The 26,602-nt window shown below is 32.4% G+C and overlaps 4 protein-coding genes across 4 annotated transcripts; 1 reads left to right on the forward strand and 3 right to left on the reverse strand.

Annotated features, from left to right (window-relative positions):
• Positions 1 to 21: 21 nt before the first annotated feature.
• Positions 22 to 3,841, forward strand: LOC144838478 (polycomb group RING finger protein 3-like). Its single transcript, XM_078693868.1, has 10 exons — positions 22 to 161; positions 654 to 841; positions 1,103 to 1,241; positions 1,433 to 1,535; positions 1,926 to 2,022; positions 2,373 to 2,428; positions 2,615 to 2,680; positions 2,882 to 3,087; positions 3,380 to 3,466; positions 3,560 to 3,841. Exons 1-10 carry the CDS (start codon positions 27 to 29, stop codon positions 3,614 to 3,616), a joined length of 1,134 nt encoding a protein of 377 aa, XP_078549994.1. The 5' UTR covers positions 22 to 26; the 3' UTR covers positions 3,617 to 3,841.
• Positions 3,842 to 3,913: 72 nt separating this feature from the next.
• LOC144838477 (anaphase-promoting complex subunit 4-like) lies at positions 3,914 to 10,129 on the reverse strand. Its single transcript, XM_078693866.1, has 19 exons — positions 9,994 to 10,129; positions 9,792 to 9,897; positions 9,183 to 9,414; positions 9,007 to 9,075; positions 8,809 to 8,914; positions 8,548 to 8,658; positions 8,307 to 8,390; positions 8,120 to 8,206; positions 7,804 to 7,988; positions 7,518 to 7,618; positions 7,189 to 7,240; positions 6,974 to 7,076; positions 6,755 to 6,811; positions 6,418 to 6,657; positions 6,146 to 6,240; positions 5,589 to 5,681; positions 4,888 to 5,163; positions 4,423 to 4,525; positions 3,914 to 4,147 (listed from the first exon to the last, which is right to left on the reverse strand). Exons 1-19 carry the CDS (start codon positions 10,102 to 10,104, stop codon positions 4,007 to 4,009), a joined length of 2,352 nt encoding a protein of 783 aa, XP_078549992.1. The 5' UTR covers positions 10,105 to 10,129; the 3' UTR covers positions 3,914 to 4,006.
• A 761-nt stretch (positions 10,130 to 10,890) lies between these two features.
• On the reverse strand, positions 10,891 to 18,541 carry LOC144837214 (rho GTPase-activating protein 19-like). Its single transcript, XM_078692231.1, has 13 exons — positions 18,460 to 18,541; positions 17,524 to 17,761; positions 17,227 to 17,310; positions 16,732 to 16,941; positions 16,123 to 16,376; positions 15,806 to 15,898; positions 14,569 to 14,670; positions 13,990 to 14,154; positions 13,518 to 13,637; positions 13,151 to 13,222; positions 12,849 to 12,992; positions 12,328 to 12,639; positions 10,891 to 12,131 (listed from the first exon to the last, which is right to left on the reverse strand). The coding sequence occupies exons 2-13, from the start codon at positions 17,732 to 17,734 to the stop codon at positions 12,099 to 12,101; spliced, it is 1,800 nt and encodes a 599-aa protein (XP_078548357.1). The 5' UTR covers positions 17,735 to 17,761; positions 18,460 to 18,541; the 3' UTR covers positions 10,891 to 12,098.
• A 964-nt stretch (positions 18,542 to 19,505) lies between these two features.
• LOC144837366 (ribonuclease H2 subunit A-like) lies at positions 19,506 to 22,753 on the reverse strand. Its single transcript, XM_078692438.1, has 8 exons — positions 22,589 to 22,753; positions 22,143 to 22,214; positions 21,822 to 21,948; positions 21,378 to 21,465; positions 20,920 to 21,057; positions 20,602 to 20,692; positions 20,177 to 20,300; positions 19,506 to 19,989 (listed from the first exon to the last, which is right to left on the reverse strand). Exons 1-8 carry the CDS (start codon positions 22,734 to 22,736, stop codon positions 19,854 to 19,856), a joined length of 924 nt encoding a protein of 307 aa, XP_078548564.1. The 5' UTR covers positions 22,737 to 22,753; the 3' UTR covers positions 19,506 to 19,853.
• Between the last annotated feature and the right edge of the window lie 3,849 nt (positions 22,754 to 26,602).

Consider the following 26,602-nt stretch of genomic DNA (forward strand, 5'->3'; position numbering starts at 1 on the left):
CTATACAAACACAACAAGACAACAACATGGGATGGCGAGTGTGTGGAATTCATGGTTGCAAAAAATCAAAAAGAAGCAATAAAGACATATCATTGCACCGATTTCCTAGAGACGAAAACGTCCTTAGAAAGTGGCTTGCACTTTCTAAAATTGATTCGCTGGTATTTTATATAATAATCTTTTAGTATAATGAAACGTGAAAGCCTCTAGGGCTAGCTAGGCCTATCTACAGTACCTATGTCGCATGGGTTGCGTTTATGTCCACTTCATGACACGGTCGACCAGACTTGGGCGCTAGTTCCTTTTCGCACCTGTCTTTAGTTATCAAATTTAGAATAAAAAATGACCGGTGCGAAACGGAACAACCGTTCAGGCCTGGTCGACCGTGTTATGAAGCGGACATAAACGCAACGCATGCTGCTGAAGTCTATTCGTAACATAAGAATGTCTCAACTGGGGTTTCACCAGGTATCCATAATAATATTAATAAGCACACTGATGTGATTGAAGGTATTCATTTACAAGAGAGAGTTCTGGGCTGGTTCTTGTAATTTTTTTGTTGAATGTTATAGTTGTATTGTTGTATAAATTGTAAAATATCATTTTTTTAATAGATGATTATATTAAATACATATTTTTTTCCTTTTTTATAGTATTATAATGCAGACTATACCGTTATATGTTCAAACCACTTCACCAACGATTCATTTTGGCGAACATCCTCAGGAAAAGCTTATCTCCGGCCACATGCAACTCCCTCTATATTCCCATGGACTTCGTCCAGTGAACAACCATCACAACCTTTCTTCTCTAAGAAGCAGCCATCTAGTCAAAATAAAAGGTAGTTTAATATAATCAATCTCAAAAGATGACAACCCAAACAGTTTGAACACACCACTACTTTATTTAAAATTAATTTGATGAATCTTGAACAATTTGCCAAGTAAAAGCTTATACTATAACCACTTTAAAAAACAAATTATAAAGACTTTTTCTTTCAACCAATGTTGTGACAGTATGTGAAGCGCCGCTGATTTATGAGCTTATCATAGAAATTGCGCTATATACAGTAACTAATACTGAGACTTCTATTATTTTACAGATTGATAAATGTTCATAAAACAGCAAGATCAGCAATCAATCGTGCACACAACTACCAACAGAATAAGGCACTCAAATTGAAGAAAGCCTTAAATCTAAAACCACTACTCAAATTTCGAAAAATAAATGTAGATCTAGAAGTAAGTCCCAATTAAGTTTGCTTTTGTTTAATCCTGTCACCGTCATGGGTTTGTTTTTTTGTATTGTATTATTATGTTTTTAATTGACGCAATAAATAAAATTTATTTATATGTATTGTTATTATTAATATGTGAAAAATAAACCAATAAGAAAGAAATTTGCGTTTTTTAATTAGTTTGTTTGTTTTCAGCCAATTCTTGTTAAGTTGACATCAATTAACCAGTATATAACCTGTTTCTTGTGTGGTGGTTACCTTGTTGATGCTAGCACTGTTACAGAATGTCTTCACACTTGTAAGTGAAGTCTACAATTTATGGGTACATTGAAATGTGAGAATTTGTATCCAATACAAAACATTAAAGGAGGTAGGGCAGAACTAGCCACTTCCAAACCCCTCCCTCAATGGGATGGGTTTGGTAGGGCAGAACTAGCCACTTCCAAACCCCTCCCTCAATAGGATGGGTAGGTACGTTTAGCTGGCTCTTTGATGTTCACACCTATTGTTAACTATATCCGGTAGAATATTTATTTATGTTATAACAATAGATTTAGAAACATATTCAATCAGCTACCATGTTATATAATAGAGATTTAAATGTTATGTTTATTTTATCTTATGCCATTATTACAGTACATTTTTATATCATATTGTATTCACTGTGTAACGGCTATTTATCTTTCAGTTTGTAAAAGTTGCATTGTGTTTCATATCCAACGACATTTTACTTGTCCAGTATGTGATATTTTGATCCATGAAACAAATCCATTGAGTAACATTAGGTAAGTTTAAACAGTCAGATGGCCATTTTGGAATAATGGAGCGGTCAAATAGCTTGGACATTATGTGATATTTTGATCCATGAAACAAATCCATTGAGTAACATTAGGTAAGTTTAAACAGTCAAATGGCCATTTTGGAATAATGGAGCGGTCAAATAGCTTGGACATTATGTGATATTTTGATCCATGAAACAAATCCATTGAGTAACATTAGGTAAGTTTAAACAGTCAAATGGCTATTTTGGAATAATGGAGCGGTCAAATAGCTTGGACATTACACCCTAATATGAATGCGACTTTATTTATAAATCAGAACATTTTGTAAACTTTAGTAACTAATTATATTTCAGGTTTGATAGAACCAAACAAGATATCATTTATAAAATATTGCCACAAATTCCAAAAGGTAATTTTATTGTTATTTATTAGTTAAAGCAGCACAAGTTGAATTCAGTCAGCACAAGTTGAATTCAGTCAATTGGTAAAATAATGTTACATAAAAAATAAATATACAATACAATTTGGACAATTATTTTATTCCAATATTTTTGCGCATTTATTTAATATTTGTATTGATTTATTACAATTTTAGAGGAACATTTAAAAGCTGTGGCCTTTTACAAGTCTCGCAACCTACCTATGCCTGAAAGTAATGAAGGTACAGTAAATGATTATTATTATAACCAACAGCTAAATTAGTATGTTATATCAGTGTCATTAGAGAGGCAAGAGAATGATTCAAAATATATTGATTATCGTAAAAATTGGAGAGTCTGGTATGAGAACTATTGGCTTGTAATTTTACTAGATTGTGAATAGATGTACACTTACCAAACAATATCCTTCTTTGAATAAATAGGATCTCCTGATAAACATGCTTCAACTAGGTCTGCTAGTCCAGTAGATGAGTTAGTTTCACTGATGTTGGAATTCTCAGGAGCATCTGTTGAATGCAGGCCCATTCAACCGCTTTCTAAGAAATTTGTACGCGTTCCAGGTCGTGCCACCATCAAGCATTTACAGCGATTTTTAACAAAAAAGCTTTCATTAAGTGATGATATTATAGTAAGTTTGGTTTCCTAATAATTGTTGCATCATCACTCCATGCACTTCTACGACGACGAGATAAGCCCTTTATTGATGTTATGACCAACCAAGGTCCTGGCTTAGTTTTATCTATCGTACAGATGAATTTTGACTAAATGATATTTGTGATAAATTAAAAAAAAAAAACAACCAAGATACGAATGTTCTTTCGGCATACCAGTGTCCATCTCTACTTATGTGTATACTGACCTACACACATACATACATTAGCTGTTCACAGATACTAAGTGTCAACATATTTTAAATACAGGTGGATATTGTGTGCAGTGAAGATGACGAAATTATTGAAGAACATACAACGTTGTTGAGTATTATACATGAAATGAATATTGAAAAGGTAAGTTACTTTAATGTACAAGTATTACTAGCATCACTGACAATACACTCGCAGACGTAAAAGTAACGCAAAATGTGTTTTGTTTTGTACTAGGAAGAGTTGATAACACTTTACTACAGCTTTTCTGTCAACAATAACAAGATAAGCTGACAGCTATGGAATGATGGGGATTCTGTTTATGGAAATTACATTGTCAAAAATGGTTAACATTAGTAGAATGAAACGTTAATGTTTAACGGTTGATGATTTGTTATCTAGACCCAAATGTACGACAAACTAATAATGATTAAAAGAGTAGAATGAATAAAATGAAACAAGAATTAATTTTTGTTGGAATGTAACACATTAAATGGAAATCTGTACACCTTTTGTAAACAGCTATCAATGAAGTTTTATTATAAATACATTTTGATTTCATACATCAAACACAAAGAAAAGGTTCTCATGTTAATAATGGATTCATCTCAAACACATACATATATAATATTAGGAGCAAGGGTGGATTATATTAGTATGACACTGACAGGTGTAAATTAAGTGTCAGCCCGATATGTTTTCTTTATTTTCTTCCTCTTCAATCTCTCTCGTTGTTTCCAGTGCACTAGCATCACAGCTTTCCTCTTCATTGTCTTCCTCCGTCTCCATATCAAAGATTCTAACTCGTCGGAAATTTGAGAAAACCTGAATAAAAAAATTATTTATTTATTAGCATTACATTAAAAAATGAATGAATGTGCTGCATTTATTTGTCCAATATAAAAAAAAAATAAAATCAGAAATTTGCTATCTGTACACTACAGTACATATAAAACATATACATACCAGGCCGACACTAGGAGTAAACAAATGAAAGGAAAAGTCACCATTTCGACAATTATTATTCTGCATCAACATTTTAAAATTTGCTTTTAAAGTCACTTGCTACATTAAGAAATCCCATCCTAGAGTATACATACCACACAAGAGACCTTTCTTGACCCACTGACGGCGAATCTTCCAGCTTTCATGTTTTCCAATCTCCTTGACTGTGTGATATAAACCCCAGCATCAATAGATACCCTGAAACATAGTAAACCCAATATCAGATTGTTAAGAAGCACATTGCAAGAGCCATTTACATATAAATAATGAATGTTCTATCTATCTATAGGACAGTCAGGCTTCAACTCATAAACATTTTCTCTCCATTAAACGAACAAAAACATTGGTTTGTAAAACTGTTCAAAAGAAAACTTTCATTAAATTAATATGCTGTTTATCAATCAAATCAAATCAATCAAATGTTGAAGATGAGACCTTGAAAAAATTAGGCGCACAAGTTGGATTTTGGTCGTTCTCTATTATGCGATACAAAATCAATCAAGATACACTTGATATGTTATAAATAGTATAGTATATTTTTTACAACAGAAACAACATACACATCTTTCTGCAGCATATTATTAGCATCTTCTGAACTCATCTTAACAAATTGTTCAGCGTCAATTAATGCTCCTAAATTGAGCTGACAAAGTACAGATAAAGCCTCCTGATTACTGTTAATCTCTTGAAGTAGTAATGACAATGTGGTATCATCGTAGCAGCTGACATCAACGATGTGGTGTTGATTGCATATTGCTGCTGATGTGGTACTGGTGTTTAAAGATGACTCGGCTAGAGTTCCAACGCACAGCTTAAGGAATTCAATATCAGAAGAACTACAAACAAATGAGAATGACACATGCATTTACTACTGTACTATTATTACAAAGACATTTAGTTACACAAGTTGGATTCCACAGATCGTCAAAAGTTAAATCGTATCAGATTTTTATATTTAGGCAAATTGCCAAGGATAACCATAAGCGAATTCATGCACTATCCTTCTTAATGGCAATCCTGTTCACAAGACAAACATACACAAGATGCTCTACATAAACAAAGTCTTATTATAAGTCAATCGGAGTGGAGTTGTCATTAGAAAAATTCCTGACACTGATAAAATAAATGATCTGATTTTATTTAAGGTATAATGTACCCTAATTTTAAGGTACTGTAAAAGTTTAACAAAATTCATCAAGACAAATATTTTCAAAATTCCATTTACAAATACTATAATAGGTAAATAATTATCAAAGCATACCTTTTGTCTTGAGATTGTCTGATTATGTAAAGGCAATCTGATGGGACTTGCGATAGCATTACTATGTACATTTGGTTTGAATCAACACAGTATCTGTATCAAAATGTTCACTTATTTACTAATAACCTTATTAGTTATTTAACAATATAACAATTAAGTTTTACACAGGTTGAAATGTAAACTGCAAACTGTGCAAGATCATGGAGCAATGGCTTACTTAAATACATTTCATCTAAAAGCTTTATTCCCACTCGGACGTAACGCAATTTAACCAATCACAATGGATTATCCAATTTTTTTCGCTTGTGTGTGATTGGTCAACGTGTTTCGTCCTAGTGGGAACCAAGCTTTAAGATATTGAAAGGCATTTTTAAATGATAGTGTAGAGTTCAGAAGAGCACTACCACTGCTACTGAAGGTCCTACACATTTGATAATATATAGATATTTACCATCGCGTCTGTTAAATTAATATGTGTAGATTTTGGTTTGCTTCACCTTGTGCTCTACACTGGCCAAAAAGTAACTCCAGCTAGTTGCATGTCACAAACTACTTACCGTGAAACTGGCCTTGATGTCTTTGTTTCTTCTTTCTTTAAACTGTTGTATAGTTTGAATGATTTATTGCACTGTAAGTGTTGGCCAATGATTGTCTAAAAAAAACAGGTTGTCAATGAGTAAATAATCAAACGCACATTAATTAAAATTACATTATATATTGTTTAAAAATTACATTGTCACTGAAATATAAGAAGAAGATGCAAACTTATCTCAGTATATTTAACAGAAATAAATTTAGTCAAAAGCTGAATTAAAAGGTATTTACTAACTGATGGTCTATTGAGGGCAGTGTTCATGGCAGTCTGTAGCTGCTCATGAAGCTGAATGAGTGATTTCGTTGGCTGATGTGGATACAATAGAGGGCTCTCTTTCATAATTGGAGTGCTCTGAACAAACGAATACCAGTCATTATTGGAGATGTCGTTTACTAACTGCAAGTCTTCTTTTTTAAGGTACTGGCCGACCCGTTCAAGCGTAAAACCTGATGTTTTCCCTTCTTTCTCTGGATTCTACATTATTAAAGAAAATACCACATAGTAAAACATTACTAATAAACTACAATGAATAAAATGTACACAATAAGCACATATACTTAAAATCACTTACGTCTGTAAAGTTTTCAGTTAAAAAGTCTGCAACAAAGTTCACATTTTTCTGATTCATCTGAAAGAGAATAATGACGTGTGACAATAAACATAAACACAAAAAAAAAACACATGTCTTGTTTAATATAATTTTAATACATATATTTAGTATCCTTATATTTTGATGTTGAAATCAATTGTTACACTGGCTTAATATATTATTATAATGTAATTTACTTACCTTACTGATAGCTGATGGGACGGATTCATTTGCTAATCTCATCATGATTACATAAAGCCAACGAAAGAAAGCCTTAAAACTGGTCAAACTGGAATCTATAACTCTATTAAGTTCAACAAAAAATAATATTGTGTATTGAATAAAACCTTTGACAATGTACTACAGTTCACACTTGTATTGGCTAGATAACTTTATATTTTGCATTTAATACTCACTGGAGCAGTTCATTTGCTTTAAGCATGAAAGAACCTAGAGAAATAATAGCATCTGAAAAAAGAAACAAATACAGGTTTAAGAAACTGATTTATAAATAGTAACAATACATTGTTTGACATAATGCATGGCAAAATCAATTTGTTGATATAAAGTTTGCGGTACACCACATGTATATAATATAACTGTTGAATTTCTTGACGCTTCGATCAATATACTTCGATTGTCTTCTACCGCAAACTTTATATCAACAATACTGTGATCAAAATTATAGTGCTGTTTTATGATTGTTCTACTGCACTTTTAAATATACATAATATATACTATTTACCTTGAACTGAAACCGGTGATAAACCCAATACGCCATATTTATCATACCAAAGGGACATTCCCTTCAACTCGGTCAAGTGGAACAACAGCATCTGACCAACACTTATAAAGAAAGGAAAACTCGATTAAATATACAATGTGTGACCTTATAACATTAAAATAGATACCGTAGCTAATTGTATTGATACTCCGACAGTACCGCAAGCTTAAGCGAGAGGGGGCAGGATTGTTACTTTCTTATTTGGCTGGGGCTTTAGCATACAAATTGAAGAAGTTTGACTTCTTACCTTTGCAAGTGTTTTAAGATGAGTTTCTGTATGTTACAATATGAATTTTCAACTGAGTGACCTAACTTTTTCAAGCCCTTCTCTGTCAGTTCATGAAGTAGGAATGCTTGCAGTTCTTGGCAGGATTTCCCCCACATCAACAGCTGAAGAAAATCATCACACACAGTGCCTGGTGTAGGCTTTGTCTAGAATAAAACGTTATTAAATGATATTTTTATCTGGCACAAGCTAAGTAACCTTTAAGTATGAACTTGTGCCAGAGACAATAGCATACAATACATTTATTTATTTGTTTTAAGTTACTTTAGGTACATACTTCAGCATATTTATTCAACTTAGACTCCATTTCCAGCAATATATCCTCCCATGCTTCCGACATTGATTTTACCGTCTGGTTCAAATACTATAAAATAAACATCACATTTATCTTATTAAAAGTTCTTTAAAATCAGAATCCTATAGTATTTCACATTTCAATAAAACTGATACAAAAGAGATGTTACCTCCATAAGAGAAGAGATCTTGCCATACCTGGCAGACAACTGAGCAATTTCAGTGCGTCGCGATGATAAAAGTGTTGAATTGCACTAAGGAAAAGGAAAGAAAATTAAAGATATATATATAATAATAAAGCGATTGTTCATATATAATATTGTGTTTGAGGAACCAGAGCTTTCAGGCAATACATCAATGATATAAACTAAATATGCAAATAATTATTGTGAACTTTGACACGTAACTCACGGATATTAGGACACCATTGCAAGCTGTATCATCATCACTCTCCTGTTCCATCAACATCCATAATGTATGAAGATCTGATGACAACATTACTGACTTCATCACCTTAGGGATCTAAAACAGAACAGTTTCATCATGAACTGAGTTTATGTGAAAAACAAAAGCTAGCATAGAAAAGTGAGGTACAGAGAGACAGAATCAGTTTTGTGTGTATGTCACAATGTTCTCTGAAAAGGTAAGGTTATGAACTTTAAGTTATCTTACCTGTGTATTGTCCCAGTCCTTCATATCAAGCTGACCAACTGGCGCAATGCCAAATGCATACAACTGGACACGTCCACCTGACATTCCTATAACCAGTACATTCAATCTACAACAATGTAAAATAAGTGTTTGTTTACAAACTTTTACCACCAGGTCACTTCTTTTAAAATTTCACTTAAATTTTAGAAAACAACTGACCTTTCTTGACCTTGTAACCTTTTGATGTCATGCACATCGTTTCCTGTACCTCTACTGGTTGTGGTGTAACTGTAAACAAGATTATATTTATTAAAAGAAATAAATTTAGGTAACACACATCAATATACACTACTACTTGATTGATGTTTAATAATAAGTTCTGGTAGTACTCCTACCTTTTAGGAAGAGGTGCAAGTTTTGGTAAATATGTATAAGAGTTATCTTGAAAGATGTCTTTTTGTGAAGTCTCTTGACAACTGTCAGTTTGATCTTTAGTGCTTGTCTTTTCATCTGTATTTATCCACTCCATACAGTCCACAGCTACACCTAGCTCCATCTTGTGTAGGATGGCAGCATTTTCAACATCACATAGAAGGACCTTGCCACTTGAGTAGCTTACAGCCAGTACTGTGTTAGAAATAGAAGATACATTTTATCACATTATTAATGTAAAGTTTAATGTTACTGTACTTTTTCATTTCACTATATTTTTTCCTGAAACATTGAATAAAAATAAATCCATATACTGTAGTAAGGTGTTATGTTATCTTGAGATTATAATTCAAATAGTTGGCGCTGTTTTGTTAAATAATGGAAAATCATACAGAAGAATTAACGAAACCAGCTTTTAATGTGTGAAACAGAACGCGGAGAGGTTGGCAAGTCTTGTTAAGTCTCTAGTTCAAATACATTGCTACTGTAATTGTTTAAAATGTACAGTATTTTGAGTACTTTGTGTTATTTAGAAGATAGCACAATTTAAGCTTTTAGAAAAAGTGACTGACCTTTACCATCTGGTCTCCAGGCCAATGCTGTTACATTTTTACTGGTATCTTCTGCAGGTACCGGCAGTGACCACACCCTTTGCCATTGAAGTCGATGAAGAACTACCTATGACAACAAATTAAAAGCCAAAGTTGCGATGGACCATAACATATATTCACATGATGAGAGATGTGTTATTATGCATTTTGTGTAATTTCTTACCTCTCCTTGTATATTAGCAAGTGCTACAAGATCCATTTTGGGAGACCATTTCATCTGGACTACCTCTGCAGAGAGGTTCTTCTCCTCCAACTTACGAAAGTACTGCGGCATCGTTAATTCATTAGCTTTGCCACACCTTTTTAGTAATTTAAAAGATGTTTGGTTATTAATGTTAATAATAACAATTAATCATCTCCAGCACATTTTCGCCAACAGTTAGTGCTTTAAGTCTACATTTAAATAGTCAAATGTTTTCATATTTGGCATTTAATTTTGTTTGGCCTAATTTCAATTCCTAAGTTTAGACATGGATTTAATCCATGGTTGATCCTTCAGTACAATTTATTCGGATTGTTTTATTTATTTCAATTATATCAATATATCATATAATATAATAATATATCAATATTTAATATTACATTTTAACAAATTAACCTTATATAGGCTAAACAACCATTATTTAGAATTAAACTGTGCAGAATCCCTCTACTACTGTACTACAGTACTAGCGTGTGCCTGGCCTAGAAATATTGTCCAACATCATGTGGCTGGTACGAACCAACCATCATATCCGGATGCGGCCATTTTTTGTGACTTGCTGCGTGGACGGTTTGGGCTGTGTAGCCTATCTACCGATAATTTTATAGGCCTAGCCCACTACTAAACGCAGGGAGTTAATACTGGGAAAGTAATGTTAATATTGCATCGTTTTCCTAATTATACATACACAAACACAATACTCTACTAATAATTGATTAAAACATCCATCTCCGCTCTTTTAAAAACCTTTTTTCATAACAGAACACAACATGTGTTTACAGTATCAACATTCAAATTCAAACACTTCATGCATCACTGACTCGAACTCAAAACCAAAATAGTATGAAACGCAAAAAGTGCATAAAATCAATTTTATAATTAATTTAAAAAAACACAAACATTATTTGAACAAAATAAATTAATTGGTAGATGTTATAAATGTATTTATTTACATAATATTTACAACATAAGAATGTAACAAAACATTGTCCTAAACCTACTTACATTTACTAGCATTCTAATTCCTTGCCCACTATATTTTTGCCCTTTTTTACAATATCAAAACCCACTACCTATTATAAAAATGAGTAAATAAAATCCTAATCTTTAAAAAATATATACAAAACTGTGCACATAATACAGTCTGAACAAATTAACAAAATAATTTAAAGATTAATAAAACAATTTTTAAAATATTTGATTTTTTAAAGTATAATAAAATTAATAGAATAAACATTTACATACACAAAAACAGATTTCATATTTTTACATAAAATTATAATAAAAAGTACATATTTAAAAACCCATTTAATAAAGCTCTAAAAAGCATTGACACACAATATAAATATTCAATCAAAAAAATCATATTCCTACTAAAAATACATTTTGTAAAATCAATATAGGCCTACTGAATGACACCTCAGTGGTATTTCAATCTCAATGCACTTTAATAAGCAAATACCAATTGATAAAATTGTAATTATTTACAGTAATGTATTGAAAGTTTAAAATTTAACAGTTTAAGGTCAGTCAGTTTCAACTATCATTATTGTCCTGAGAACTGTATTTTAAATCAATAAGGAAACAGTCAATATGCTACAATAAATTTCAACTGTTATAACATCTTAAGTTTATAACTGATATTGGAATGCAGACAATAAAATAAAACTTCTTACCATTTGGATAATTTTTAATGTTTAAAATCATGCCGCTTTTATTTAGCAATCTAAAACACTGTTATTTATTGGTCTTCTTTTGAATTTTTAGCACAACCAAATACTGACTGGATATACTTTTCTTTTTATTCTGATGCGACGTTATAACTTTTAGGTCTAAGCATGATGGGAATAGCAGCAACTACTAATTAATTGTTGTATTGCTTTCTGTAACCCTAAACATGTAATAACACTCATTTTCTTTGATATATCCTCAAGTTGTAGGTCTGTATACAGATATAGTAAGAAGTGAGTACACCATTTATCTTCTTTTTAAAAAAAAACTGGTTGACTTCAGCAGTGTAGTGTCTGAATAATTGCAGCAAAAGTCCAACACATTCTTCTGTATGTTCAAATACCAGCAACTCTTTTATTGTTTGTATTCTGTATAAATATTAAATAAACAATTATTTGTTTGTATTAAGTGTAAAAGTAGAAAATTGTAAATTTTAAACAGACTCCAAGCATTTCATAGCATGTTAATAAATATATATATTAAACAAAATACTCTTCAGTCTATTTCTATGCTAAGTTTCCACAACTGTATTTAATATATAAACAAGATGTGATAGGTACATACCATTTTTCTAGTACTGTATAACCTTTGTCGTTCGCCACTTCCATTAGTGTTTGCTACTCTTCGATCACTATTCTTCCTTTTCATTGGGCTGTTGACCGATGTACGAGGTGCAGGTACCGGGCGATTGACGGATGACGAGCTGCTGCCGCGCTTTAGTGGCATCATTCTTGGAGCAGGCTGAGGCTTTGTTCTTGCTTCTTTTCGTGCTTGAATGGCTTTGTATCGTCTCGTACGGGGCGAGTCATTGGCGTTTTTCTTGTTCTGTGACTGTAGATGTTGAAGAGATTGTGGGCTGGATGAGCTTCTTGTTATCTAGGAACAGAAATTGATTTAATTTTCGTTTCTGACAAAACAAATTTATTTGCCGTCATCATCTTCAATTATATATAATTAAATACCCCATGTGGGATATGCATCATTGCTATTACAAACTTCCCTCCGTGTTCTACACTAGATTGTTAGTACTCTATCATATAATAATTATTACACATGATGAATTACATAACAAAAGATTATCTCACTCTTTTTTCTTCTGAAGTATCATGGTATATTGTACGAGTAATTTTTATTGTGCGTGTCTGTGCTGAGCTTTCTGGAGTTAGATTGAAGAGTTGCGATTTTAGTTCGTTCATGACTTTACGCTCTGCTTGGACATGTTTTCGTGCCTGTAGACAAATAACCAATATAGGTAGCATAAAATTGGCAATATTGGTCCAATTTTGCACATTTGCTTGTGATGAAAATTGGAATCAATGAATGTTCCACAAGAATAATAATCAAATATATAGTTATTATGACAAGGTAGCAATTGTGAAAGATTTACCTCTTCATGATTCTCTGGTGGTGGAGGTGCTGCTCTTTTCTTTTTACTTGAGAAACGATTTTCCATATTTTTCTAGAAAATATTGTTTATTTAAAAATTAAGGAATAATATAACATCCGAGTACAAATAGTTTATGACAGTTCCTAGTCAGTAAGCTTCTGATTTGGGTTCTTTTGATAGTGGACATCAAATTCCATCCACCCACATGAATATAAAGTTTATACTAGGGCCAACCAAACCCCTTCATGGAGATAATCAATTTATTCTACAAAATTATTACATATTACTTTAACACAAATATAAAACAAGAATCAACTACACTACAGGATAAGCTGTGATTCCTTTAATATATTTTTCATTTACTTACAACAATAATTTCTCCCAATGATCGGCTTCTTCCGTGTTTACGTTGTCTCTCCCTTGCATACACATCAGCATCTGTTTGTATTCTAGTTGGTGTTCCAGGCATGTGGCTATTCTTCATAAACTAACAAACAAACAAAATATGACGGTGTGTGGTGCAGTGTGTTGGACGTTGGACTGCTGATCGTGAGATTGTGGTTCGAATCCAAATCTCCTCGCATTGCTTGTATCCTTAGGCAAGATACTTTACTTATATTTGCCTCTCTCCACCCAGGTGTATAAATGGGTACCCGGTTAGATCAAGACACAACTTTGTGCGGATTACTAGCTGCATTATGGGAGTATGTTTCAATACGCGTTTGATGCAAAAATAACTGGGGTAATAATGTTCAGATGGTGGTCACGACAAGGACGACCACATCGATTTACTATTGTAATCAGGAGAATATTGACTATTCTTATCAAAGGTCACTAACCTGTTTCATTAGTTTTCTTTTTTTGGCACTAGGGGGCATTGATTGAACTTCATTGTAGAGTTGTGATAATGCATCACCAGTGTTATTTAGTTCATTCTTCACTTGTACAGTAGCTAACTGTGGCCCACTGATTGCCAGCTTACCATCCATTTCATCACTTCTCATCTAAGAAACAAATATTTTATTTTAACATTACTATTATACATGCTCTAAATCTTTTAAAGTAATGTACTTGGGGAAATATTATAAAATAAACGTTGCCCGTATCCCATACACGGTAATTTACTGTCCCAGGTAGCGAGGCCCGTATATGTACGGGTTGACTTTTTGGTCACTGAATTGCACTTTTTAAGCATTAGCCAAAACATTTCACATAAAAATAAAACCAACAATTACAGAAAGTCATAAAAAAAAAATGTATTTTGCATTTTTCGAAACCTTTTAAAAATACCTCGCGTCTTCAAAGGTTTAACAAATGTAAATAAATTTTATCAAATTAACAGCATCAACTCTTTAAAGTTTAGTAATTGTTTACATTCTCAATTTTAAAGTAGGGCATTGCCTGGGCAATGACAGTACCTCTGTGTTCCACACTTTGTCTTCTGAGCAGTCTTGGATAGCAGACTCTTTCCCACCACTTTTTACATACCGCTCACAACGTAATTTGATATGAGTAGGAACCTACAGAGCAAAATAATATCAGAAATCATATTTTAAAAATAAACTTACATTCAGAAATGGTGATATACAAATAACCACTTTAAACCAAATCCAACCAACCGAAAGGAAAATAAAGTTTCTTAGAATCCAGAAAGCATTTAAATAAAGTACACATACAAATACAAAGAAATAAACATTTGAAATCAATTCCAACCTTTCTAAAAGATGTGCTATGATATGAAATATGAGTTTTACATTTCTCTTCTCAGTTAGTAACTTAGTATCAGTAATTACCATAAGTTCCCAGTACTAGTACCATAACAAACTTACCTTATCAACTATATCATCGTGCAGTGAAAGTTTACACAAAAAATTGTAATGTTTAAAATGTCATTCAACCACCAAGTGGAAATATCCATAAGATATAACTGGTTTTCTATTTTTAATTGCACTAGATACTATTTCTAATTATCAACCTAAATCCACCAACCACCCTACATTATCTGCCACCATAGGCATTACCACTAAGTCTGGGCCAGGAGATATGACCAGATATGGTGAGTAAAGATGAGGGTACATCTGTTGTTCTGGTGCTTCCTAAAGTACACAGTATGTATAAAATGGTGAGCAGAATTTGCAAACTAAATGATGTGCAAAGGAGAGAATATTGTGCATCTTTTTCCAAAATACCTGTAGAACTAAGCTGAAACTTTTATATTTGTTTGTAACACAATTACATAAAATATTAATATATATATATAATATATATAATCCCATGCTTGAGTATAATCCTACCCCTTAAATTTAGGTTAAATCTGGACTTGAAGTATACTTAATCCCTCTCTCTTAATTTGTTCCTACAAATTCTCCATGGGACCACACATGATCATAATTAGTAATAATAAAATGATAAATACAATGGGAATATTGGGACCACCAGAGAATCCAAACAATTATCAAAGGAGTCACAAGACACAATAGTCAGTATTTCATTCCTTGAATAATGTCATATTTTCTTGCTTCACTGTATATATTTTTTCTTTTTAAAGAAAAAAATGAATGTTATTACTGGTTTCTGAAACTAAATGTCTAAGAATCTTTTTATCATGATTTTTTACTGGTTATCATTCTATATTTCTTACAAGGGATAACTTACCTGAAAAATCTCATTACAATGTTTGATCATAAATTCTACAGCACAATTCAACATATTTACAAAGTCCTGGTCTCGAACATCTTCTGTTGTAAACTGAAAAAGAAATTGCCAATGTGAATATTAACTGTCTTTAAAGCTCTATCTACACTATCAAACTTTATGTGACAACAAAAAATGTGATGTGCCCATATATAGACACGATGATGTCATATCACTACCATATTTTTTTGTGCTAAACTTGTGTTAATCTGTGAAAAAATTAACCACTTAAAACGAATTTTAATGTCTTAGGTAATAACAAACAAAAATAAACTTGCATATCTAGGCCAAAGGATATGAGGAGCAAACATAACCCCTAAGTTGAACGCTGTCATCTTGCTAAACTCCTGTTGCTCTGTGACACTATGAAGTAGATCCAGTAGGTCTTTCAATAGCTTATAGTTGTTGACTGGTAACATAAGCATCAGGTTGGTGATGGCCATTACGTGTTCTTTATTGCGTTTCTCATATAGCTTCACTCTCATAGCAGGGTCACTACTCTTGAACCGCTTGTGCATATTGTATGTTAATTCTGATAGAACATATTTTATTTCATTATTTATTTCAATATATACAAACATACAAAAAAAACAACCGAAATTGGGGAGACCAGGGTCAACCTAAGTGAACTTAATCACTGTAGCTGAGCCGGTTGACCCAACCCCATATATTATTTTAATAGTAGTAGATGCCGTATTCATTAATTCTTTTTCAATGGAGGAACTTAATATTTATTTAAACTATGACTTGAAATTTGTCATACAAACTAACTATTAGAAACTGTAGTTGTAACTAGCCATCAAACAACCATCTTTTTTACAAAACAGAATTACTGATAAGTTAAAGTATTTAAACAAAAATTTTAATTTTAATAAAAAAAATCTAACCTGCAGCTTGCACATGAGCTGTATAATGTCTGTCAGTTAGCAAAGGTTCTGGCAAATCTCCAAGATATGACTTGAGTACACAAGCGACATCATGTGGAGTAAATCTGTCGCTGTCCAAATCAATCGCCACACCAGAGTTAATCTTCTCTTTCAGTAAGCGTTGCCGCTCAGAATTGCCAGGAACACGAAATATACCTTCTTTTGTTACGTCTGTGGGGCACAATAAATAAAAACATTGAAAAGTTGAACCACTTGTCATGAATACAGCCTCAACAGTACTACATTTTAATCTGAAAAATCATGGATGCTGAAACATGAAACCTCCAGTCTCTAGTTGCAACATTTGACAATCAAAATGGTTATTAAAAGATAGTCATTTTGTTACAATGATCTGACGCAATCATCAGTAAAAATAATTAAACTAAGTTCGAAGGACAATATATAGAATGTTTAACTAGACAAATTAGTATTCAATTATTATAAGCACAGACTTACATTGCTTTAGAAACTCAATCAACATCCTAGCATGACAGTAGCCTTCCTCTGTTAAGGGTGCACCAAATATGCCTGTACTAGTCGCTGTAATAAGACAATGTTTTAAACTTAACTTTCAGTTAATGTGTACCATTAATAGTATAGTATATTATTAGGAGTATTGGCTTGAAATGTATATAACATTTGTATTTATTTGAAAAACACACACAATCACTTGTAGACAGTTGATGGGTTGGTAAATGAATAAGTAGGGTGGTTTGTGTTTATAAAAACTTTTTGTTAATTTAATAACTATACCCTTTTTTTTAGTCTTTTGAAATTTCTTTACAATAGTCTTTCCTTGTCGCACATCAACCTTTCCAGCTAATATCTGTCCTAAGCCCTCTGGACCATTGAAATCTAGCAAGTTTGACAACTCAGTACAACACCACTCGGTCAACTTCTCAGGATATTTGTGTTTCATCACTTCTACATAATGCAGAGGATTACACAGAAGTCCACCAGACATGATGTATATTTTACTTGTGAGCTTGAACTTGTGAAGAAAAAAAAATTAATCAATGCACAATCATGGACAATTCATGTTATTTATTTAAGAAAAAAACATTAATTATTGATTGATAAACATCATCAGACATCATCCTCTTGGATGCTGAACGTCTTGCGACATATAGCACACTTTAGTTTACAAGACTTCTCGAATCAGAGGCAAATACTGTAGTGTAGATGGCAGGCCTCTAATAAGAGCTAGGATGGGCTATTTTATGTTTAAAAAAAAAGGAAAAATATAAAGAAAAACTGTTTAATAATATTATTATTATTTTATTAATAATAATAATTAGGCCTAGCTAGGCTAAAACTCTAGGCCCTCCTAGGCCTGTTTGTTTTTTAAAAAGTACAAAATAAAGAAAGGAGGAAACATTTTTGATTGTGTAGGCCTAGGCCTAGCTCCTCACTCAGGCGCGCCTTGCCATCCTTATTATTTGACCTAGTACCTAGGCTATCTAAGCCTACTTTTTGCTGCTGCATGCCTGGCCTAGGCTAGCTGCCTGGTGGTGGTGTAATCATCGAATCGTCTCAGGGCCGAATCGTCCCGTTACCGTGTAATCATGCACATTTTGCTTATTTTAACCTGACTGAGCAGTTAATATTATAGGAATTTATAATGTTTCTTATATATTACAAATTATACCATTACGTAATATATTATGCAGAAGCATATAATAAACATACCTTTCAGCTTATTGAGACAAAAAAGACAAATTATGAACAATATGATTCTCCGGCGGATAAAAAGATGATGAGAAAATTAAAATCTGTATCCAAACGAAATCATTTGAATAGAGCTAACGTGATTGGACAAACCAACCATGTAAAGTATTCGGATTGGTCGTCAGCAATGGTGGTGGCGAAGACAATGACATTACCTTGACCTTTTTTATGTGTCCATTCATCCATGACCAATCGCTCTGATACAGTTTACCGGCGGGTGCCCGTGTCGGTGATTGGTAATCAAAGATTTTATATCTTATATAACAACTCTCTAAAAATTCATACTGAATAAATTACCGAAATGCTTTATTTGTCCCTTATTATAATAAAATAACAATAGAAATTCATCTTAAAGATTGGCAAATATTATTACGAAGAAGAATAACACACACATTTATTATTGCACAAAACTTTAGTCACAGTGTTAATGTGTTATCCATGTACTCTAGTTCTACTTAATATTAATATTTTATTGTATAATATTTTAATTTGTACTCACAATAAGTAATACATCCGTGTGCATGCATAGCCTCTGTGTGAAATATTATTTTCAATTGTACTCTTTTTAGGCCTAATAATTTCAGTAGGCTTAATTCTTCTGGTACTTATTTGAAAACTGTAAAACTAACATTCTGGTCATTCATGGAACGTCAAGGTATTCAAATAGAAAAAAACAATTTTGAAACAACTCTGTTACCTTCCTTATCTGCTGTTTTTTTTAAATATCAACGAATATTTGACTCCATGGTTCAATTTGCCTCATGAATTTATAAAGACGCAATTTCAATGTGTAAACTACTTTCCATAGCACAATTGAAGACCATTAAAATTAATGAACAATTCTCATTTCGCGATATGCCTATCTAGTTCATGTATCATTAACTATTAGAAACACTCTTTCAGAGATATATTTGAAATTTCTTTGTAAAAAAGAGCTAGAAAAATAATAAGTTGCCATTTCGGTAAAAGTTTAGAGACGAAATTATAGAGGGCTCACTTCAAGAAAATAGAACTATTACGAAGAAAATTTATTATAGAGGGCTCACTACATTAAAATAAGAAGTTGGCGGTACACCACGAGTTCTGTAGTTGATACTGTTATATTTCATTGCTTCAGCTTGAAAACTTTATATTATCTGCTTTCGAAATACCTGTATATCAACAAATTCTATGGAATCCAGACAGGACCACTGACGTACCCCAGGGTTCCCACTCTCACTCATGTCTTGAAAGAGACACAATACAGTTTAATATCAAACAGCATTGTGCAACTTTAATAATTCATGATAATTTATTTATTATTCCAATGAAGTTGTAAAGTGTAAAAACTGTGTATAAATAATTTACAAAAATGTTTAAAATTCAGTAACTTGGGTTAAACGTCGTTCTTCAAAGAATTTATGCTTTTTAAACTTGTCAGAGTCCTTAGGTGAGAAAAATGTAAGCACTGACTTTGTTCCTTTCGTATCCTCATCTTCTTCTTCATCATCCCTACAGAACACAAATCAAACAACATAAATATACAACATAGTATAAAACTGACTCGCGAGGCAAGCCATGATTCAACGTTTCGATCTTTATTTGATCCGGAATCACAATATAATGCTATTCAGAGTGTTTTGATATCACACAGTATATTATCCTAAACGGTATTAGGAAAAAAGAAAAATTAGTTTACCAAAATACTTTGACTGCTTTATCATCAAGAATAAAGCTAGCTGTAGACCAACTAAATCGCACAACACTTGGAAAGCCAAACACTTTGTCAATATTTTCACGAAGCCACTTTTTTGTATTTGGATCTGTTATAAAAAAACAAACAATAGCAAGCAAGTAAGCAATAGGACCATAGTGCATTATGCAAAGCCTCACATGCTTGCCTTGCCAAATTAAACCTAGCTTAATTCCTAGTGCTTCAATCAGACCAATACATGTTTACCCTGTCATCTCATGTTTCTCTGTTATTCTTATTGTTGTACTTGTACTGTCCTTGTTTTGAGACGAAAATGAAATGAAACAAATATTATTTACTGTATGTTTTTAAAAAAACCGGACCTCTAGCAATAAAAGTTCCACAAAGAAGTCTTGAATTTGAAGTCTTACCTGAAGGATATCCTGAGACACCATTTTCACCTAGCGTATACTGATCACCCTCAGGAAATGTCCACGATTTTAAAACTCTATCTCGAACCACCTATTAAAAAAGTTTAGGGTCAATCAAATTCTATGATATTGAAACCCTGTAAGTGAACGTCACTATATAGAGGGCGTTCAGGGAGAGACCTTGTGGGTTTGAGGATGGAGATAAAGTGTTGTATTTATAGCTGGATTTCAAGACTCTGTGATTGATTACTACCAAGATACGATCATAGGTTACAATATAGATAAATACATTTTGTGTTTGTATGTTTAATAATTTACCTTTGCACATATACTAGCAGCACTGACGATAGGAAACTTTGCATCAGCCTTAGATTCAACTGTAATGTTTAAGTCTGGAAATAATCCTTGCAGCTTTTCTTGGTACTTGGCAGCAGGTCCAACTGTATCTACAAAAACCTAAGTAAAACATCACTCATGGTGTATAATATTACTTCCTAACTCTAACCCCTTATTGTACATCACAAAACCGTAAAATCTCAACTCATATAAGACGTAATCTTATGTGACATTACTGTTTTATTTTAATGTTGAATGTTTAAATGTAATTTTCATAAATAAATGATTCTGATTATTTCCTTCTAAACAATCAAATTATTGGGAAAATCAGGTGGATGCATAAATGCATAACAGAGCATGCCTTTCCTTTTGATTTAAAAGTTTGAATATGCCTTCATAGTGTATAACAGGATCTTATTATCTTTCTCTCTAAAACTTACCTCAGTAAGATTAACTCCATTTCTCAATGCAAGGTTGACAAGACCTATCGCAGAGTCCATGGATATTGCATTTAAGCTGTACTTACTTCTGCAAGAATAAAGCATTGATTATTGTCATTATGATCAGTAATTATATATTTTATATAACCAGTACAACTATTGCATCATGCAAGAGCCACACTCACAACAAAGCATTTTTGTAGTCTAACATATCAATTTGATTATGGAAAAAAGCGATGTAAAATGCAGCTTAGCATTGTGGACTTTTGTAGTTTGAACTGTCTGAATTATATTTTAAAAGATGATTTTCAAATTACCAAACCAAATAATAATAATGGAAGTTGTAATGAATTTTAGAGAGGAGTGGGAGAATGGTTCATTGTCAAAAAAAAGGAAATATTCTACACAGTTTCTAAAAATGTCTATTCTGTTTTAAAATCTCACCTCTTTAGCATATTGTTGGATATAAATGTAGGTGATATAACTTCAACTTCAAACCCTAATACATCATTGGCCTCTTCTATACTTGTGAACAATGCTTCACGCTTTTCTTCTGATAAAGTTTTAGAATCTGCAGAAAATATTAGTAAATTGTCAAAGATATTGGTACAAATTCTAAAAGTAAGAACTGAAACTTATTAACAAGTTCTTGACATTGTACGAAAGTTGTGTAAGACAATTTACGAGCATCGCCAGCTGTTTATTTCACAAAGAAAGGAAGTCAATTTTCATAAAAAAATGGACCAAAAACAGAACTAAACTCACCTGCAAATCCCATTTCTTTCAGTTTATCTTTCTTTGAAACTGGACAATAGCAAATGCCATACACCATAGGCCCTAAAAAAAAGATGTTTACATACAAAAACAAGTAACTAGCTTAATATAAATTATAAATAAAATAACAAAGATTCCTGTTTTTTTAATTAATTCATGACATTATATTTAACATTGTAGCCTTAATTAAGAGTCTAACCTATTAGAGCCTTTTTAGGGGTAGCTAGCTAGGCCTGTGGTCTAGATGGCCTAGTAGTAGGCCTACTAGTAGTATACTGTTAGTTTAGGCTAAAGCGACGAAGCCTCGCCTCTAGAGTCTAACTAGGCCTACGCTACACAGTACACAGTACACGGACTACAGTAGCTTAGTGAGATCGACTAGGCCTACCTCTCTCTAGCCTAGCTGCATGCTAGGGAGGCCTAGCATTTTAACCTACCTAAAACTGGACCCCTTCCGGCTTCATCAATTCCAAGACAACATGGCTCATCTCCACAAATTGATGGCACATTAGATTGTATAATTAAATTTGAAATGTTGTTACTTTGTAATTCTTTTAGGGTTCTCTTCGACATGATGATAAACATAAAACTCCCGCGGTTTTCGTCTCCAAAATAAATATCATAGAGTGCGCCGCCACGTACATAGACAGTATCTTGAAGAACTATCGTTTATTCGAATAAACGCCCCGCTTCGAATAAACGCAGGCTCCCTCGATTAAACTTATTATTACTCACAGAACATCATTTTTAATAATAAATAAATGCCACAATGCATTATATACACAATGTTGTATTTCTATTTGTAGTAGAATACGTTGACAATCATGATCTTACAATTACCAAGCAGTTACAATTTTTACTCTGTATTTTATCGACATTAATTGTTGTATTTTTTTCATATTTAGAGGATTTATTTGATTTTAGGCCTACATGTTACCCTTATTACACCCAAAATATATCCTGAGAATCTTCTGGGTATTAAACTTCTGCCACACCTTTTTCAATTAGTTATTCAGATAATTAAACGGATGAATTAGTTAAAATTTCACCATGTTTTAAATGCTTTCCGATATGTATTTCAGCAAATTAGGCCTACTTTGACTTGAAACATCGTAAACTACAAATTCTATTAAACGTTAGTTTTCGAAAAAGCGCCTCATAAAAAAGAAAAAATGTTTCCGAAGTATAATAGTTCCACTCTGAAAGATTCGATTATAAGGAGTAAGAAAAGTAAAGGTTAGAAACAAATTTTCACATTATTTTGCTGAACCTTTTTCAAGGTCAATTAAGAGCCATTGTCTGTAAGAATCAAAGAAATATAAAAAATAGTGGCAAATTTTGCACATGGCTATATATGTGTTGAGAGAAATCAAATATGAAGTATTTTTTATTTCTCACATATATTTCCATGGCAACGGCCAAATTTGTGTTTTTGACAAATTTTGTCCTTTTTTTAAGGTTTTTTAAAATGGATATTGGTACTAATTTGATGAATGATATTTTTGTTTTGTTCATTTAATTATAAAAAATAATTAGTGTATGCATAATAACAATGCATTGTGTACCTGTTTCATATTTTTTTTTTTTTTTGATTTCATACTTTGGGAGATACCATTTATTTAAAAAGGGGTGTTTTTCACTTTTTTTTAATTGTTAAATGCAACTAAACTTTACTTCACCATAACGCCCAAAGTGGTGTTTTTTTTTAGCTGATTTATTACAAATAGGTAGTTCTAATGTTTAATAAGTGATTTCTAAAATAAAATACTGGGGTATTTTAAAAATCTACAAGCAGTGTTGCGAGAAACATAGGCCTTTTTTATAAAAAAAAAAAACATGGTATATTAGTAAAAACATTTTATTTTCTTTGATTATCTGATTTGAAACTCATTGGTCAGAAAAATTCTTAATGTTTTATATAGTTCTAGTTGTCTTGTGAGAAAAAAAAACAATATTTTTAATTATAGATTCTGTAATTCCCAGTTTTATAGGTTTATCCTCTGGAAATTTGAATAAATTATCATATCGCAACAGATTACTCCTCTCTTATTTTGAAGCTCCTCTTTCATTTTTTTACTTCTTTTGCTAACCTAAACAGATCCCACATGCCCATCCACCACCACTTCCGACTACACCACCCCCCCACCCCCTTACCCCGACAATAACCACAAAAAGATAAACTGCAACACTTTGGTCGATCATCCACTATAGAGTGTCAAATTCATGCATTCAAGTATAACCCACACTGCCGCTACCATCGCCCAAACCAATAGATCGATTCAAACTCCTCCATCCCACCCCCTCCCCCTTTCTCCAAGCCCCCACCCACCCCAAGTTGAAAATTGCAATGCAAAAGATAGGACATAAAGTTAAGTTTTTAGACCCTCGTCTCCAACCCCCTAACTATTTAAAACTCCTGGATCTACCACTTTCCCCTCCCCAAAATTGAACCAATCAAAAGTCAATGATATACTCAGATATGTTAATGCTACATAACAAATATTGAAGCCCTGATGTGAAATTTCATTTCATTTAAGGTCAGCATGTAAAATATCACACTTTATATTAAATATTGGTTTTAAATTCTATATTTTTTTTACTGTGATGGTTGGATTCAGTAGTAATTATTAATTAATAATTATCTGATAATTATTTAATTTCCCTTAGTTATGCATAGCAACAATTACTATGGTAACTAAAATTGAGATATTCTTTAGATTTTTCATACTTATCTTATACAAATTTAAATTTGTAGATTATTAGCAGGCATGCCTTATTAGCATTTTCAAATTACCATTTCACAAGGTCATATTCGTAAGGATTCTGTGATTATTTTTATTCATGAAAACCCCATATTTTATTTAAAGCGAGCACCTCCCGTAAACGGCCACCTCCCTTAACGAACGCACTTTGAAAAGCCTGTTTGTTCTATCTAATTAGTGCATTTGGTACCTACCGTAAGCGGCCACCTCCTGTAAGCAGCTGCGGGCACCTTTTTATACTAAAAATGAGATTTATTGTATGATAAATGACCTCCCGTAAAGCGGCCACCCGAAAAATGTGATACTTATTGCATGGACCTATGAATTAGAGATCCATGTTTATTGTATTTCTTTATATATTAGCAATTTATTTCGAAGTGGTTTTAAAAACATTACTGTGAAGAGATGAGAAAACTACACAGATTTTGACCGACCATTTTTCATATGTTAAAAGCTTATAACATTTGTCTGAAAATGCTAAAAAAACTAAACCACCTGATTATAAATAATAATACAATTAGCTGGAAAATTGAGAGGCTCGTTTCGTTAAGAATATCGTGCATAGCCATAATACGTGATTTTGGCCCTTTATCGGCAGACCACTTTTCCAGGTCCCGAGGGTGGCCACTTACGGGAGGTTCAACTGTATTTTAAAAAACAATTATCCTTAGTTATGCATAGAAACAGGTTCTAAGATAACATAAATAATACATTTTGACATAATTTGACCCAATAAATGACCCTTTCACAAGATCAGACATTTTCTGGGATTCAGTAGATAAAACATAAACACGCCATTTTTTTCATTTTTTTTTAAAAATTACTTTCCTTAGTTGCACATAGAAATGGTTGCTAAGGTAACAATAGAGGTAAAAATGAAAATTGTTGAGAATTGTTATGAACTATCTTGTAAATTGTGATCAAACATTAATAGTTGTAGTAAAGTGGGGACCTGTCCTGTTTGCATTCTGACCCCTTTTGACCTCAAATGACCAATTTACAAGGTCAGATTTTTTGGGAGGTCTTTCTGTATCTCTTTACACAAAATAGATGTAAAAATTTATAAAAACCTTGACGCAATTATTTCAAAGTTTAACATTATTTTCCATCAACTAAATATTTCAATGCAAAATACTGTTTTTCTGGCAATTAATTGAAATAAACCTGGCAACACATTCTCCTATTTTATCTAAACTATTCGTATGACTCTAGTAGCATTATGACAAGCCACATATTATTTTATTATTGGATTAGCCATATTTAAATTGTGTTTCATGTGTTTTGTTTGTTGATATTTTGTTTGTATTTTTTTGTATTTTCCGTATTTTCCTGGCAACACAAAACCTATGTACGTAATTTACCCCAGTGTTTTTTTCGTGATTATTGTTGACAAACCTATTGACTATCAAATTACAAAACCTCATTGATATAAAAACACCACTTTGGAAGTTATAGGTACGTTTATGATGTATACTTTTTTAAAAAAAATATTTTTTAAAAACACCCCTTTTTAAAATAATGGTATCAACCAAACTCCATTTTGTAATTTTTTTTTTTTCTACATTAAATGAAACTCAATACATGTTGTTTACACTGCTATAAACAACAACTGTATACTGTAAGTATTTTTGGTTAAAATGAGTATACAAGTTTGTACTTTTTTACTATAGAAAATCTGTGAAAAATGGC

This window comes from Antedon bifida, chromosome 3, assembly GCF_963402885.1.
Source record: "Antedon bifida chromosome 3, ecAntBifi1.1, whole genome shotgun sequence".
Lineage (NCBI taxonomy): Eukaryota > Metazoa > Echinodermata > Crinoidea > Comatulida > Antedonidae > Antedon > Antedon bifida.

Bases quoted from the DNA above. Each gene is read 5' to 3' on its own strand.
- LOC144838477 (XM_078693866.1), bottom strand. From the start codon at position 10,104: ATGCCGCAGTACTTTCGTAAGTTGGAGGAGAAGAACCTCTCTGCAGAG. The intron at 9,415-9,791 runs GTCAGTCACTTT...TTTCTAACACAG, and splicing joins CTGGAGACCAGATGGTAAAG to TACTGGCTGTAAGCTACTCA. The intron at 8,659-8,808 runs GTAAGATAACTT...GTTCTGTTTTAG, and splicing joins AGGACTGGGACAATACACAG to ATCCCTAAGGTGATGAAGTC.
- LOC144837366 (XM_078692438.1), bottom strand. From the start codon at position 22,736: ATGTTTATCATCATGTCGAAGAGAACCCTAAAAGAATTACAAAGTAAC. The intron at 20,693-20,919 runs GTAAATTATTAA...CTTTTTTAATAG, and splicing joins CTGCTAGTATATGTGCAAAG to GTGGTTCGAGATAGAGTTTT. The intron at 19,990-20,176 runs GTAAACTAATTT...TGTGTTCTGTAG, and splicing joins AAAGCAGTCAAAGTATTTTG to GGATGATGAAGAAGAAGATG.
- LOC144837214 (XM_078692231.1), bottom strand. From the start codon at position 17,734: ATGTCTGGTGGACTTCTGTGTAATCCTCTGCATTATGTAGAAGTGATG. The intron at 16,942-17,226 runs GTAAGTCTGTGC...TGTGCCCCACAG, and splicing joins GATTGAGTTTCTAAAGCAAT to ACGTAACAAAAGAAGGTATA. The intron at 13,223-13,517 runs GTAAGTAAATGA...AATATTTTCTAG, and splicing joins CATTGGGAGAAATTATTGTT to AAAAATATGGAAAATCGTTT.
- LOC144838478 (XM_078693868.1), top strand. From the start codon at position 27: ATGGGATGGCGAGTGTGTGGAATTCATGGTTGCAAAAAATCAAAAAGA. The intron at 2,429-2,614 runs GTAATTTTATTG...TTACAATTTTAG, and splicing joins ATTGCCACAAATTCCAAAAG to AGGAACATTTAAAAGCTGTG. The intron at 3,088-3,379 runs GTAAGTTTGGTT...TTTTAAATACAG, and splicing joins CATTAAGTGATGATATTATA to GTGGATATTGTGTGCAGTGA.